General features: G+C 38.2%; 1 protein-coding gene and 1 non-coding gene across 2 annotated transcripts in view; both read left to right on the top strand.

Annotated features, from left to right (window-relative positions):
- LOC140549576 (uncharacterized) overlaps positions 1-10,482 on the top strand; it is a 12,683-nt gene extending 2,201 nt beyond the window's left edge. The window contains exons 2-5 of the mRNA XM_072673329.1: positions 1-300; positions 6,403-6,516; positions 7,764-7,816; positions 8,307-10,482. The exon at positions 1-300 is cut by the window's left edge and continues 51 nt beyond it. Of these exons, the coding sequence (XP_072529430.1) occupies positions 1-300; positions 6,403-6,516; positions 7,764-7,816; positions 8,307-8,435 (596 nt within the window). The 3' untranslated portion in view covers positions 8,436-10,482. The remainder of the gene's footprint in view (positions 301-6,402; positions 6,517-7,763; positions 7,817-8,306) is intronic.
- Positions 2,102-2,173, top strand: trnae-cuc (transfer RNA glutamic acid (anticodon CUC)). The gene has a single exon. It is a non-coding gene; the product is annotated as a tRNA-Glu (tRNA).
- Positions 10,483-14,384: the final 3,902 nt, after the last annotated feature.

Below are 14,384 nucleotides of genomic sequence, written 5' to 3'. Positions count from 1 at the left end.
AACCTGGTGGTAACATCACCTTGCCTTGCAACGGCCCTGCCAACACTCACACAGCCTGGTATCGACTGAGCAACAATGAGATGATATTGGTCTTCTCAGCCATCAAAGGACGTATTGATGAGGTTATTGTTGAGGAATATCATTTAGAGCCTTCTCACTTCCAGACACTGAGTGTAAACAGCTCGGTGAGTCTGGTAATTGTGGATGTTAGAGAGTCTGATGCCGGGCTCTATTACTGCGGTGGACGTCTCGAAGGGCACTACACACAGTTTGGAAAGGCCATCCTTCTGGATTTTCCAGGTAAGAGATACACAGTCATGTCGAGCTGATGTGAGAACTGCTGGAATAACATTAGGAATAATGGAAACGTGTAGCATTGCTGTAACACACCAGACTCAGCTCATGAAGGGCTTGGAAATGACCTGGTGAGCTGAATCAGGTTTGTTTGAGCCTAAAAAGATGAAAGATTTTATGTTAGGATTATTTTTACTTTTTCTACTGGTTCTGAAAACACAAGGTCTTGATCATGTGAAGCTGTGTTTTACTTATAGTGTGTAATAATACTACAGAAAACCACCTTTAACTTTGTCCCAGAAGATTTTCAAGCTAGACACATTTTAATTGTTCTTTCTTCAGTTGGTTTTGTGTTTTGGTGTATTGTTGTCAAATTCATATCTAAAGATCTATATATGAGATAGGTGATTGTATTTACTTACTTGTCTTTTCTTTGTTGTTTTTGCTCTTTATTTACTTCATCACTTTTATACTTATTGTTCCTGCCCTGCGAAAACCTTGCATTTACAATGTTTTCAATTTTTGAATTGATTTTTAAATCTAAAATATTTTTATAGACTTTTAAATGTTTTCTTCTCCTGTAAATTTTTCTGTAGATATTTCTGGCTATATTAAAATAATAAAATAAAATACTTAAGTAAAAAAAAAGTAAAAAACACTTAAAATAAGAGCTTTAGACACAGTAACAATAAGAAAATAATAGTAAAACAACATGTATAAACACAGGGTCCCGAGTGGATCAGTGGAATAAGGTGCTATCAATATGATCAGAGAATTGTTGGTTCAAATCCTGTGATGCTGCTCTCCAGGGTGGGCAGATGGTACCTTCTCCCCACTCATCACTCCAGTGCAATGGAGAACCGGGTACATAGCACTTTCCTCTCAGCATGTTGGTTGCCTGGTGTCATTGCATTGGCAGCAGTTTGGAACAAGAATTAATGGCTAGTTGCTTGTGTCAATCTACCTTCTGGGACAACAAAAAACATGCATAAAGTACAAAAATATGAAATAAATAACAAACAGCATGAAGCAGAACTTGCCAAATAATGGAATAAGCGAAATATTTTTGCGCTGCTTTTTGTAATAGCTAAAGATGCTTCTACCATTATTAAGAAGACTAGCCTACCAGGAAAACTGTCAACCCAGCATAAAAAAACATTAAACTAAATTTTACATCATTTATGTTCATATAAAATATAATAATCATGTGTTCCGATCTGACAAGTCAAGCGTTACCACCTCGCTCTTACACATTTGTTTCTCTGTTCTCTATTTCTGAAGATCCTCTCACGTTCTCCGGTCAGTTTCAGTTTTCATTCAGGTCACTGAGACGTGTTAATGGAGCTGATTAATAAATTACATGAATACACAGATAATTAAATATCCCTGAACAAACCAGTGAGGCATGTTATCTACAGGCATTACCCAGTAGATAGCAGGAGCTCTCAGGCCCAGTTTTAAATAATCAAACATGTCGACACATTTGCTAATCAAACTAAAGCTCACAGAGCTGTTCATATAACGACTATTAGACAATGTCTTACAGTCAGGCCTGACAGAGTGGGTTTAGTCCTGGTCTGCACAGTTAAATAGAGGCTGGATATGCTGTAGTCCTGATCATACACTACTCAGCTGTACAGACGAACGTGTCCTCTCAGGCCTGTGACTTGCAAGGTTACTTGTATTACAGAGTCTGGCCAGTGCAGTGTTAGGAGTCTTGCCCAAGGACTCTTATTGGTGTAGCACAGCACCCACAGTCACCCAGACCAGAAATCAAACCCCAGTCTCTCACATGGTGTGGTAGTTTTCCCTGGTGGTCTAGTGGTTAGGATTCGGCGCTCTCACCGCCGCGGCCCGGGTTCGATTCCCGGTCAGGGAACGAGGCTTTAGGGGCAGTGGTGGCTCAGCGGTTAGAGTGCCGGGATATCGATAACAGGGTTGTGGGTTCGATTCCCGGGCTCGGCAAGCTGCCACTGTTGGGCCCTTGAGCAAGGCCCTTTACCCTCTCTGCTCCCCGGGCGCTGGAGTTGGCTGCCCACCGCTCTGGGTGTGTGTGTGTACTCACTGCCCCTAACACGTGTGTGTGTGTGTGTGTGAGTGTGTGTTCACTACCAGATGGGTTAAATGCAGAGGACACATTTCGCTGTACAGTCCACACTGTACAGTGACGAATACGTGCACCTTTACTTTAGCTCACTGGCAGGTAGTGCTGTTAGCTGTTGTGCCACACCAACCACATGAGTGTGTGATGAGTGTGTGTTCATCAGCTGTGGTGGAAATCACCTTAAACTGCCAGAGAAAGCCTGAATCACTGGATCATCTTAAGCTTAATCCTAACCTTCATCCTAAAATAGGAATCATATCTCCAACCCTTCATTAATAAAGAGCACTAATCACTCCAGCATCAGCCCTGATCATACACTACTAAACATACTACTGACAAGTGTTCTCCAAGCAAAAGGGGTTCTATGTAGAGGGTTCTTTAACTCATAATGATAGCGCTATATAGAATCATGTAAAAGGTTCCGTAAAGAAACATCTATGAGAGAATTTTTCTACTAGGAAGAATCACTTAAGCATCCAGATGGTACTCTGAGTGATCACGGTTCTAGATAAATTATTGTCTCAACTACAGAATAACTCCTTGGAGAACCCCACAGAAGAAACATACTTTCAGTGATGGTTCTTTAGAGGAGAACTTTTCTGTAAACAAGATATGAGAAGACAATAAATGTGTGAGGAACCTTATAATAATATAAAGGTTCTCTACCAATTAAAAGCCTCCCTAGAATGTGTAGAAAAGAGTCTTGGTATGTTATTGTAGTTCAGACTGGTTCTCCAAAGTTCAAAACAGCCTCAGAGCCACATTCTAAAACATTCAGAGCATGGCAAAACTGGTTCTTCAGAGAAAGAAGAACGTCATCTCAGAATCCTTTACAGAAAAGGAACCGAAACACAGTGAGAAATGAAGAATCACGAGGAAGGCTGGGAAGTTTTGTTCTCCCTTCTGATCAGCGGATTCAACATGACCACTGTTTTGGTCAGTGAACACAGGCTGAGTGGACACAGCTCTACCCCCTCACTGAATACTTCAGTACTGGATCAGCTGTAGGCATTAACATTACATTACATTATCAGCATTTAGCTGAGGCTCTTCTCCAGAGCGACTTACAAGGTTACTGGTATTACAGAGGAGGGCCAAAGTAGTGTTAGGAGTCTTGCCCAAGGACTCTTATTGGTGTAGCGCAGCACAGTCACCCAGACCAGGAATCGAACCCTGGTCTCCCACATGGTGTGGTAGCTCACTGGCAGGTAGTGGTGTTATGTGTTGCGCCTGAAGAGTAAAGGTGGTGGTTGTTGATGCAGCAGATATTTTCATATCAAATATGAAAATTTGCCTCCTCTGAACTGTGTGTGTGTGTGTGTGTGTGTGTGTGTGTGTGTGTGTGTCTGGTCGCCAATAGGTGGTACTGATCCCACATAAAAATGTATTATCATAGTTTTGATAGTTTAATTTACATGAAATTAATAAACAAATTACATTTGTACAGACTTGAGTGACAGAAGTCTTTGAGGTTTACTACAAGTACTTTGCTGTTCCAAATGTTAACATGATGTTTTTTACTCCTGTTCTTTAAAAAAAGTAGTATTTTAAGAGAAGAAGCTTAGTTTCCATTTAGCATTTAATTATGTTGAGTTAAATAATATTTGAAATTGACAGAAGGTTCTTCTTTATTTAACTTACTATTCAAAAATTTAATAAACTGAGAACTTAACACATATATTAAACATGTTCAGTCTCTGTAACACCACAGCAAAAGACAGGTAGTGAAATATTATCTATTGTTTTTCTATGTATTAAACCAATATACTTGCTTTTGTCATGGCGTGTACGGCCAGACCAAGAGGGATGAACACTCGCAGAGATGTAATCAAAGCACGACGTTTTATTAATGAAAACCAGGGTAACAGAAAGGGGCAACTGAGATAAAAGGCAGCAACTAAGGGTTACAACAATAAACAAAGCCAAAACGTGACAACCAAACCTGAACACAACAAACCTGGGACTGGAAGGAGCTGGCAGCCGAGCAGTCGTTGAAGGGAAACAAAGAGGGAACCTGAACGAAACCCAACAGGCAGAGCCTGTTAAAGGGCATCAGGGCGTTAAAGCAAACCGAGGATGGAGTCGCGCTCTATAAACAAAAGAGGGGTTTCTGGGGAACCAGGTGCTAGACCAAACGGCAAGGCCGACCTAACCTGAATATGCAGCATGCTGCCGTTAACGAGGGTCACCTTGCTTGAGTGTGGGTTCACCTGGAAACCTGAGCAGGAAGCAAACGTGCCTCGCTTACCACGAGAGTTGACTGGAGAACTACTCCTGAACGTGAGTCGAGAACTAGAGCTGACCTGAACACACCAGTAACACGTGAGGAACCTCAGGGGGTCCTACAGATTCTAGATGAGTCAATTCAAGGCAGAGAACAAAGGGGTTGAAGCTCCTTAAGTACACCCAGTCCCAGGTGCAACACATGAACAAAACCAAGGAACAATAAACAATGAACGATCACAAATGAACACGAATCAACACAAGTGAACAGAACCGAACACGCATGAACACAAACAAGGGAGGAGGAGGAGGAATTCCTTAGCCATGTCACTCCACTGCTGCGTTCTCTCACTGGCTTCCTGTAGCTGCTGTCCAGGTCATCAGATTCAAAACCCTGACTCTTGCCTACAAAGCCAAGACTGGACCAGCCAGCCCCTCCGTACTTGATGCCGATGGTCAAAAGCCGATCTGCACCAAGAGTCCTTTTAGCTTCAAGTACGGCTCGGCTCGACCCGCCATCCTTTAAGATCCACGGAAGACGAGCGTCCAGACATTTTACTGTCCTGCACCGAAGTGGAGGAACGAACTTCCCCTGGGTGTCCGAACAGCAGAGTCCAACACTCACTGTCCTCAAACCCAGACTGAAGACCCTCCTCTTCTGAGAGGACTCAGGTGAAGAGAAGAGTACTATGGTCTCCATACTGACTTGTGTTTAGTAGAGTCTAAGATTAGAGGATCTGAATTTAGACTTTAAACTTTTAAACTAGCTGAGGTTCTTCTTGGGTGAATAGTAAAGCACTTCTGTAAGTCTCTCTGGAGAAGAGCGTCTGCTAAATGCCTTAAATGTAAATGTAAATATCCTTATTTGGGCCTGCGGGCGGCAGCTCGGGGGAGGGCACGATGACGAGGGCCTGACAGCTTTAACAAAGAAATGATAACTAACTTGCTGCATTACAATGTATTAATTGAACTTAAAATATAAGAATTTCCCTTTTTCAAATATCATTTTTAAAGCTACAAGGTAACTATGATTTTTAAGCTTAAGAGTATTAATTCTGATTTCCAAAGAATGCACAAAAGCATGCATATGAAATACTGTAGTATCTAGTATAATACTGTATAACTGTACTCAACAATGAATACTTTTACCTCATTACTTTTCCACAATGTAAGAAAAAGAGTCTTTCACTTTAAAAAAATGTCAAAGTTTCGACTACATCGAATTTCTAATTGTAAGAACAGAACAGGAACATGCTGTAAATAATTGAAGTTCCATAACACTTTTTTGGACTTATTTGAAGTTAAAGCATGTTTTTTGTTTTATAGTAATGTGTGGAAGAAGTGAATTAAATTAGACTGAATAGAAGAGAAGCACACAGTATTTAACTGATTGGATCCAGAAGCTGAAAACACTCCAACAATAAAAAAAAGCTTGATGCTTTTGTTCTTCAGAGTCCTCAGAGGCTGTTCTCTGTAAGTAGCTTCTAGTGGATGTTTCGTGAATTTCGTGATATTTAAGTAACACACAGACCGTGATATATGAAGACCATCAGCAGTTGCTTTTTAGGGGTAACTGCTGTGGTGAAACATTTCATCAACCACTGCATTCATAGCGAAAGTGACACACTTTCAGGACCATGATTTCTCTGGTAGTCCTTTTGTTAGGTGTTTGTTTCCTGATACTGAAGCTCTGTTGAACTTCTTAGTGAAGACTTTCCAGCCGCAGACCGGGGCAGAGACCTCGTTGCTCTGTGGTCACTCCTCTGTGGTTTGTGTTTCAGGTACAGAGAAGGCTGAGGCAGAGATTGGCCTGTGCTGGAAGCTGCTCATCACCGCGACCTGCATCCTGGCTCTGGCGCTCGTGCTGTGCGTCAGCATGCTGCTTTACCATCTGGGTGAGAGTTCAGAAATGAAGGGAGAGCGCTTGTGTGGTCTGCTGGGGCGTGAAGTGTAGGGAGGACAGTGGAAGCTTTGGTTGATGAGCTATAAGAAGAATATCTGAGCAGAAACCCACTAAATGTACTTGCTAGGTTTCCACCACCCTATAAGCGCAGATTGATGTGAGGCCTTAAGGGACGTCTGGCTGTAGAGCAGCCTGGCCTGACTTACAGGACTGGGCATAAAGTTCAAGATATAAGTACATTATTATTTTTAAGCAAAAAACCTTGTGTCTCATATTGAGAATTATGTTCTTTACATTCTGTTGTTCACTGCATAAAAAGTACTAAATACAGCCCAAAATAAAAGTACTTAATACAGAGTACTAAATACAGTCCAAAATAGGAGTACTAAATACAGAGTACTAAATACAGCCCAATATAAAAGTACTAAATACAGCCCAAAATAAGAGTACTAAATACAGAGTACTAATTACAGCCCAAAATAAGAGTACTAAATACAGCCCAAAATAAGAGTACTAAATACACAGTACTAAATACAGCCCAAAACAAGAGTACTAAATACACAGTACTAATTACAGCCCAAAATAAGAGTACTAAATACAGCCCAAAATAAGAGTACTAAATACACAGTACTAAATACAGCCCAAAACAAGAGTACTAAATACACAGTACTAATTACAGCCCAAAATAAGAGTACTAAATACAGCCCAAAATAAGAGTACTAAATACACAGTACTAAATACAGCCCAAAATAAGAGTACTAAATACACAGTACTAATTACAGCCCAAAATAAGAGTACTAAATACAGCCCAAAACAAGAGTACTAAATACACAGTACTAAATACAGAATGCAGTACTAAAACAGCTCAAAATAAAAGTAATGAATACTTTCAAGGGAAAATGTGCGTTCATTTTACTGTCTAGTCTAGGACTAGGCCTAATCCCTGTTTTGAAAACTGGCTCTGACACATTTACACTTCTCTACAGTGAGCCTTTAAAAATCAGCAAATCCCCTTTTATAAATTTCTCAATAACTGTGTAAAAATCTCAGCTTCTTAAACCCAGACTTCGCTCAGACTATCAAACCCAAACACGACGCTGAAGCTTAGCTTAGTTTGTCATATTTTAATATAAGTTGTGAGATACGTGTTTTGGTAAACAGTGTGTGTATGTATGTGTGTGTAGGTAAGATGACAGAGACGCTGAACTGACTGTATAATCTGAACTCCTCCTTTCTCAGGCTTTCAGTCGTCCTTCTGTGAGAACTGCTTGAAGGAGAACTCCAGCCTGAAGGTAGAGCAGCCTCACACCATCACATCAGCCACTCAATGCCCTGAATACTGTGTAAACTGTGCTGATAATGACTGAAAGCCAGAGAGGGCTCGTTAGCTAATGAGATCACCTGAGTTTAGCTGTCACTCCAGTAATGGGGGATTTCATCAGCCCTGAGCGACTAAGGGGACGATGTCAGCTGGTAAACTGCTTAGAAATACAGAGCTGTGTAACAGACGTCTGAGAAGGCTGAGACTGCAGGAGTTTACTAATAACTATGAGTTTATTCAGCTTTACAGGTAGACACACTGCTATATAGGCAATATACACATCAGTGTGTGTGTGTGTGTGTTCATGTTCGTAAAGGAAAGTTCATCACTCCTTCAAGCACTGTATCACTTATTCCTGTGCTGGAGTTCATCAGCCTCCGTTTCCTGTTGTCTGCCTGATTAAATGTGTGTGTGCGTGTGTGTGTGTGTGTGTGTGTGTGTGTGTGTGTTTGCTGTTGTAGGCGGTGGAGCTGCACTATGCCAGTCTCAGACATGCAGTGAAAACTCCTCAGACTGTAACCGTGCCTGCTGACCACAGCGTGACCTACGATGTTGTGGCCAAAAAGACTGCAGCCAATCCCAGAGCTTGAGATACAGGGCAGGGCAGGCTGGCTGTCTGTCAGAGCTATAGAGTGTAATAAGGGAGTGGGGCGAGGTGGGGGCTGTTACATACGGTTGTGTCCTTTTCCTTACCTGCTAGCTTTCCACCATTCCAGTAAGCACAGACTGATGTGAGGCCTTTATAGACATGTAGCAGACTGGCCTGACCTAAATTAAAGATGTTGTTATGTAAATCAGTAGGATATTTATTCCTGCTGATTATACTAATATATCCCATACTAAAATCTAATATATGACCATATATATAAAGATTGATGATATATTTAAAAATAAAAGTATGTTTATATTTTATACATACACGCTCCACAGTAACCTCATATCACTATATTTGCATTTGCATTTTCTGACATAATGTAAATCTGACAGTTGCTCTTTATGTTGTGTAATTCCCAGTATATTTTATGTTGAATGGACCAATAGAAATGCTCTAAATGCTGTAAGACTGTAAAAACTGTTCTATTGAAAGATACAAAGGTTTTTTTTTTTCTCATGTAAAGCTTATACATTTCATAAATTTTTGATTGGTAGATAAATAAAAAAAAATTATAATGTAATAAACAAACAAAGTAACAAATCAAACATAGTACAAATATGTAATATATTTATGATATATATCATTGCTGTCCCTCAAAAACCCTGCCTCTCCATTTTTGTTGTTTCATCTCCCATTTCGGGGATACAAGGTTTTTGTGTATCATATATTGTTAAATGTGTTATATATATGTTTCTATATTCAAAAGTTTGGGCACCCCCTTTCAAATAAGTGGTTCTAAATTATATAAATAAATAAAAGTTTAGCAATACTGATTGAAAAGGTATACAACTCCTGTACCCGTGTGAGGAATTTTTTAAAAACAATTACTTAAGTAAAATTATATTTCTACAGGAATTCAAGTCCAAAGTACCTGTTTATAAACATAATTTAGTAAAAAAAGGTACTGAGTTATTGTATTTATACATTTCCGTTCTTGTTATATTGTAGCACTTATAGTTACAGTAATGTGGTAAAGTTCTTACACCCCTGTTGTTGATTTTCTAAGTGTAAATTATTAAAAAAGTCCTCTACAGAAAACAAACATAAATGTGAAATTTAATACGATGAAAAAACCTTTCTTTATTTATAAATAACATATAAAATAGTATGTATTATTGAATTATATAATTATATTGTTTACATATAATATCATATGTAAGTATATACCTAAGTTAAATTGTATATATTGACAAACATAAATTTGCCATAATCTTTTGTAGATTAACATGTTTTACTGTTTTTCAATATGTTAAAATGCAATATATAAACAGTATTAAAAATGTGCATAAGTGTTATATTTGTAAAGGTCTAGACAAAGTTAGATGCTTGCAGATGTAAAAGGCGAAAGAGGCAAGAGTCAAAATCAAGTCAAGTTCATAGTAATCACACAAGCAAAGTTCAGCTCCAGAATATAGACATACATATAATCCAACAAGCGGGAGGTGGAAACGTAGTCAAAAAATAGAAGTATAGGGTCCTAATCCAGTATCCAATACACCAGTAAATGATAAAGTGGAAAAGGTAAAAGGGAAAAAGGGTAACTTCATCACACTTATAACATAAACAATACATGTTCAATACACAGGGTGCTCAAACTGATGAATATGACTGTAAATCAATTGATCAGTATTGCGTAAAACAGGCTGGTTATGGATACGTACAGAAGAGTTCAGGTTTTTAAAAGTATTTTATTATAGCTTATTATATTTTTTATGAAAGATCTGTTTATATGTTTATGTATTTTTATATATGAAAATGATGAAATTATTAAGGTTAATGAAAATCATGAAAAAATTACATTCCTGCATTATGTGATGTCTAACAGCGACTAAAGCTTTTAAAACAGTGTAGCTTTTTAAAGGAAAGTTTTACTGCACAGCTGTTATGAATCATTCGTTTTGTTGTTATGTTCATACTGTATTACAGTGTGATTATCATAATTGTGCTACAAGCTTATACTAAATAAACCTGAAGTAAAGTCAGTTGTGTTGTTGTCATTTGTTATTGATGATTACATGATTGTCTGTTGTGTCCAGAAGGACCAGCAGTATAAGCCTGTTGGTGAATGTAGAGTTAGACTTGGTGGAGAATCACACGTTTCATTCTGCCACATGAAGGCCAGAGGTTTCATCCACTACCCTATCCTCTTAAAAATAAAAGGGGCTACAAAGGGTTTTTTGAGTGAAGGCACAGAAATTTGTAAAGAACGTTCACATTAAGTAAATGTACTTTTTGAGGGGTCACATGGCACAAGCGAAGTCCTTTCATGAACCAAAAGTGGTTCTCTGATTTGACCTTTACTTTAAACATGAATGCACTTAAACTCTAACAGCAATAAACACAATATGTCCAAATGTTTGTGGACACCAATTGGCAACATTGCATTGTGGCCTACATTTTCTGGTGTATTTAATGTATTTGGTAGAGAGCTAGTTGGTCCTACAGTCTCTGAGAAATGGAAGTGTTTGTTGGAGAGCTTGTGGGACCTACAGTCTCAGAGTTATTGCAATAGTTGTTGGAGATCTTGTTGGACCTAGTCTAGGAGTAATGGAAGTGTTCTGTTGGAGTGCTAGTTGGGCCTACAGTCTCGGAGTTATTGAAGTGTTCACTGCAGAGTTGGTTGGATCTACAGTCTCGGAGTTATTGCAGTGTTCGTTGGAGAGCTGGTTGGACTGAGCATCAGTGTGGAATAGATGACCTGCTGCCTGCTGTCCCGTGTCCATCCTCGGGCTCTCCAGTTCTTCCGTCCCAGTGATGCATACTGGATCTCACTGCGTTCTGTCAGAGGCATGGACTGTACAGAGAGAGGCACATGCACAGCTGGAGAATTCTCTGAGGTGCCAGGTGAGTTGACCTAGCACCCATAATAATAAAGCAGAAGAGTGTGTGATCACACTTAGAAAGTTTGGATTGACTCCTGGTGTGGTCGCTTTGTATTCTTAAAAATAAAGGCACCACAAAGGGTTTTTGAACAATACCATAGAAGAATCACCTTGATAGTGAATTACATTTGTAAAACTATGTTTGTACACAGCAAGTTTGCCAGTGTAAAATGAACACTGTCAGTGTTAAATAAAAAAAAAGTTGAAAAAATATTTAAGTTTAATTCAATATTCTACATGAACTATATTCACAATAATTAATATATATATAAATAATATATATATATATATATAAATCAGGTTCCTCTGTGGAGTGAATGGCCCTTGGGTTCATTGGTAAAGTAAGGTTTCTGTACTCACACGAGCTTCATTACTGGGGCTCCAGACTCGATCTGCCAGATAAACACACACACACACACACACACACACACACACACACATTTCCCTCATCAACCAACCAAACCAAACCAACCCAACCAACTAAACCACATCTGCTGCAGCTTTTACTTTTACCTTCACAGTATTTATCTGATGCTTGTGTCCGGAGCTCCTACATGTGAATCATGTTACACTAGTAAGAGAATGTTAGGGGTCTTACCCAAGAACTCCCACTGGTGTAGTGTATCCTCCTACACTTTATTACTCACTTTATTCCAATCAATCTGGAATGTATGAGCCTGTGAGAATCTGTTATACACCCTTTAACCAATAAAACAGCCCCTTGTACATTTTAACAATGGGTCTCTATAGTACCAAAAGAGTTCCACCGTAGTCTCAGGTCAAAGAGCCCTTTCTGCTTAGAGCGAACTGATCACCCTGCAGAACGATGGTCTTCTGGGAATTCGTCTGCAGTACTATTCACAGAACATTGGTTGTATGCTGTAGTTATTTAATGTCTATCCAGTTCTAGCCTAGTCTTTTAATCCAGGCAAATTATCCTCATTCATTTCCATTCCATTGTGGCACTGGAAAAATGATTTGGTATTTTGACTTAATTAAAGCTAGTTACCAGACAGCCTAATAAGTCTGAGTTGATTACATTTCTCATAGTAAATAAACAAAACATTTTGAAGTTTGATTAACCCAGCATTTAAAGACCTTTTAAACTAAAGTATTTTAAGTGCAGATCAGTTTTAATAAATTAGTATATTTATTATTAATACGTATATCTTAAAAAAAAAAAAAAAATATATATATATATATATATATATATATATATATATATATATATATATATATATATATATATTCAATATTTTTAAGTACAATCGCCTAGTTCATAATCTCATAATATATTAAAACAATAAGCAAAACAATCAATTTTTGATAAAATCACTTAAAACAATTCATATAACAATTTCAAAATGAGAAGGATTGGATATATTGATTAGATTTCAGATTATTTTACAGTAGATAATTTTTACAGTAATAACATGTCAATGTGTAAGTGAGTGTTTGAGCAGCTTGGACTTTACCTCGACCTGAAGTCTTCTGCAGCTGCAGCTCAGTTTCCTCTGATTTAGGTGCTACAAAAAAAAAAAATTGTAAATGCATTTATGTCCACTAGGTGGTGCTAGTGCCACTGGGACTGAAGCTCAGGCTCTGACACTCAGGTATTGATGCTGTACTGCAGGGTGAGACACTTTGTTTTAGTGGATGTATTTATTGATGATGTTGGATATTCACAGGAATGTTTACAGTTCTGTAATTCTTCCCATTGATGAGACAGACTGTAAAGAAACACCTCACCTGCATCTTTCCTTCTGCTTCCAAACCTCAGACAGAGAATGACACACAACAGAGTGACCACGACCACCATCAGCACAGAAAACGCCAGGAAAATAATCAGCACCCCTACAACACACATACAGAGTATACACAAACAATTAACAAACACCATAAACACAGGGTTACGTTTTCCAAAAATATACAATTTATCTACCTTGTTTGACGTCTAAAATATATGGGAATATATGCACATATATCACACAATATTAGGTATATATTTTCTAAATAAATGGACAAATATATACTTCATATATGTAAATAATGATCTGATACAATATGTATATCATGTGAACTTGACCATGAAACCCTTAAAACCTCTGGATATCTGATCTTCATGTGATCAACAATGAGAGATAGAGGTTATCTAACTAAACTCCTAAAGAAAAGTCATTAATCATTATTTTAAAAATGTAATTCATAGAAACAAATAGGACATCCTACATTTAACTATAACTACTTTAAATTCTATACACATTTTAAAAATATCTCAGAACAAGTAAAAAAAAAAACAGCACAGTCAGGCCATCCTAGCAAGTTCTGACCAAGAGCAGACCTTAAGATGAGTAAAGAAGAGATCTACAGGTAGCTCTCCCCACAGCTGAAGTCAAAGTAGAGCATCTACCATCAGGAAGAGACCTCACACATGTGATTTTCATAGAAAGAGTGCAAGGAGGAAATCCTTACTGTCAACAAAAACAAGCCTGGAGAGCTCCTAATATAGAATCCACCATAGAATTGTATCAGATGATGCTTGAGAAAAATGTGAGATCATTTGTCTAAAAACATTCATTTTTCTTCACGTTTTCCTCACACAAAAATTGCATTGCCATTAATGACTGTATATATATATATATATATATATATATATATATATATATAGTAACACAGATGACAAAATCCTGTGCCTAACAACTGAGTTTACACATAGAGCTCAGCCTATCCCCTTCCACTATACACTACCCACCCACTACATTACAAACTCTATCAGGTAGGCACCTCCCTTGCTCTCTTTACTGTGGCCGTTTATGATCCGATCATTTCACTTATTGTTACACATTTAACTACATAACCATGATAAGATCCTACACCTAACAATTAAGGTTGCTGTGGCAGATCAACAATGTGTCTGGCATAGTATCATACATTTGTACATTTTTCAGATTTCTCTATGGTACTGTACCTTTCTCAGGCAGGTGAGGGTTGTTATTTTCTAT

The sequence above is a fragment of the Salminus brasiliensis genome, chromosome 2, assembly GCF_030463535.1.
Source record: "Salminus brasiliensis chromosome 2, fSalBra1.hap2, whole genome shotgun sequence".
Classification (NCBI taxonomy): Eukaryota; Metazoa; Chordata; class Actinopteri; order Characiformes; family Bryconidae; genus Salminus; species Salminus brasiliensis.
Note: the sequence above shows the minus strand (reverse complement) of the source record. Positions and strands in the feature narration are given on the sequence as shown.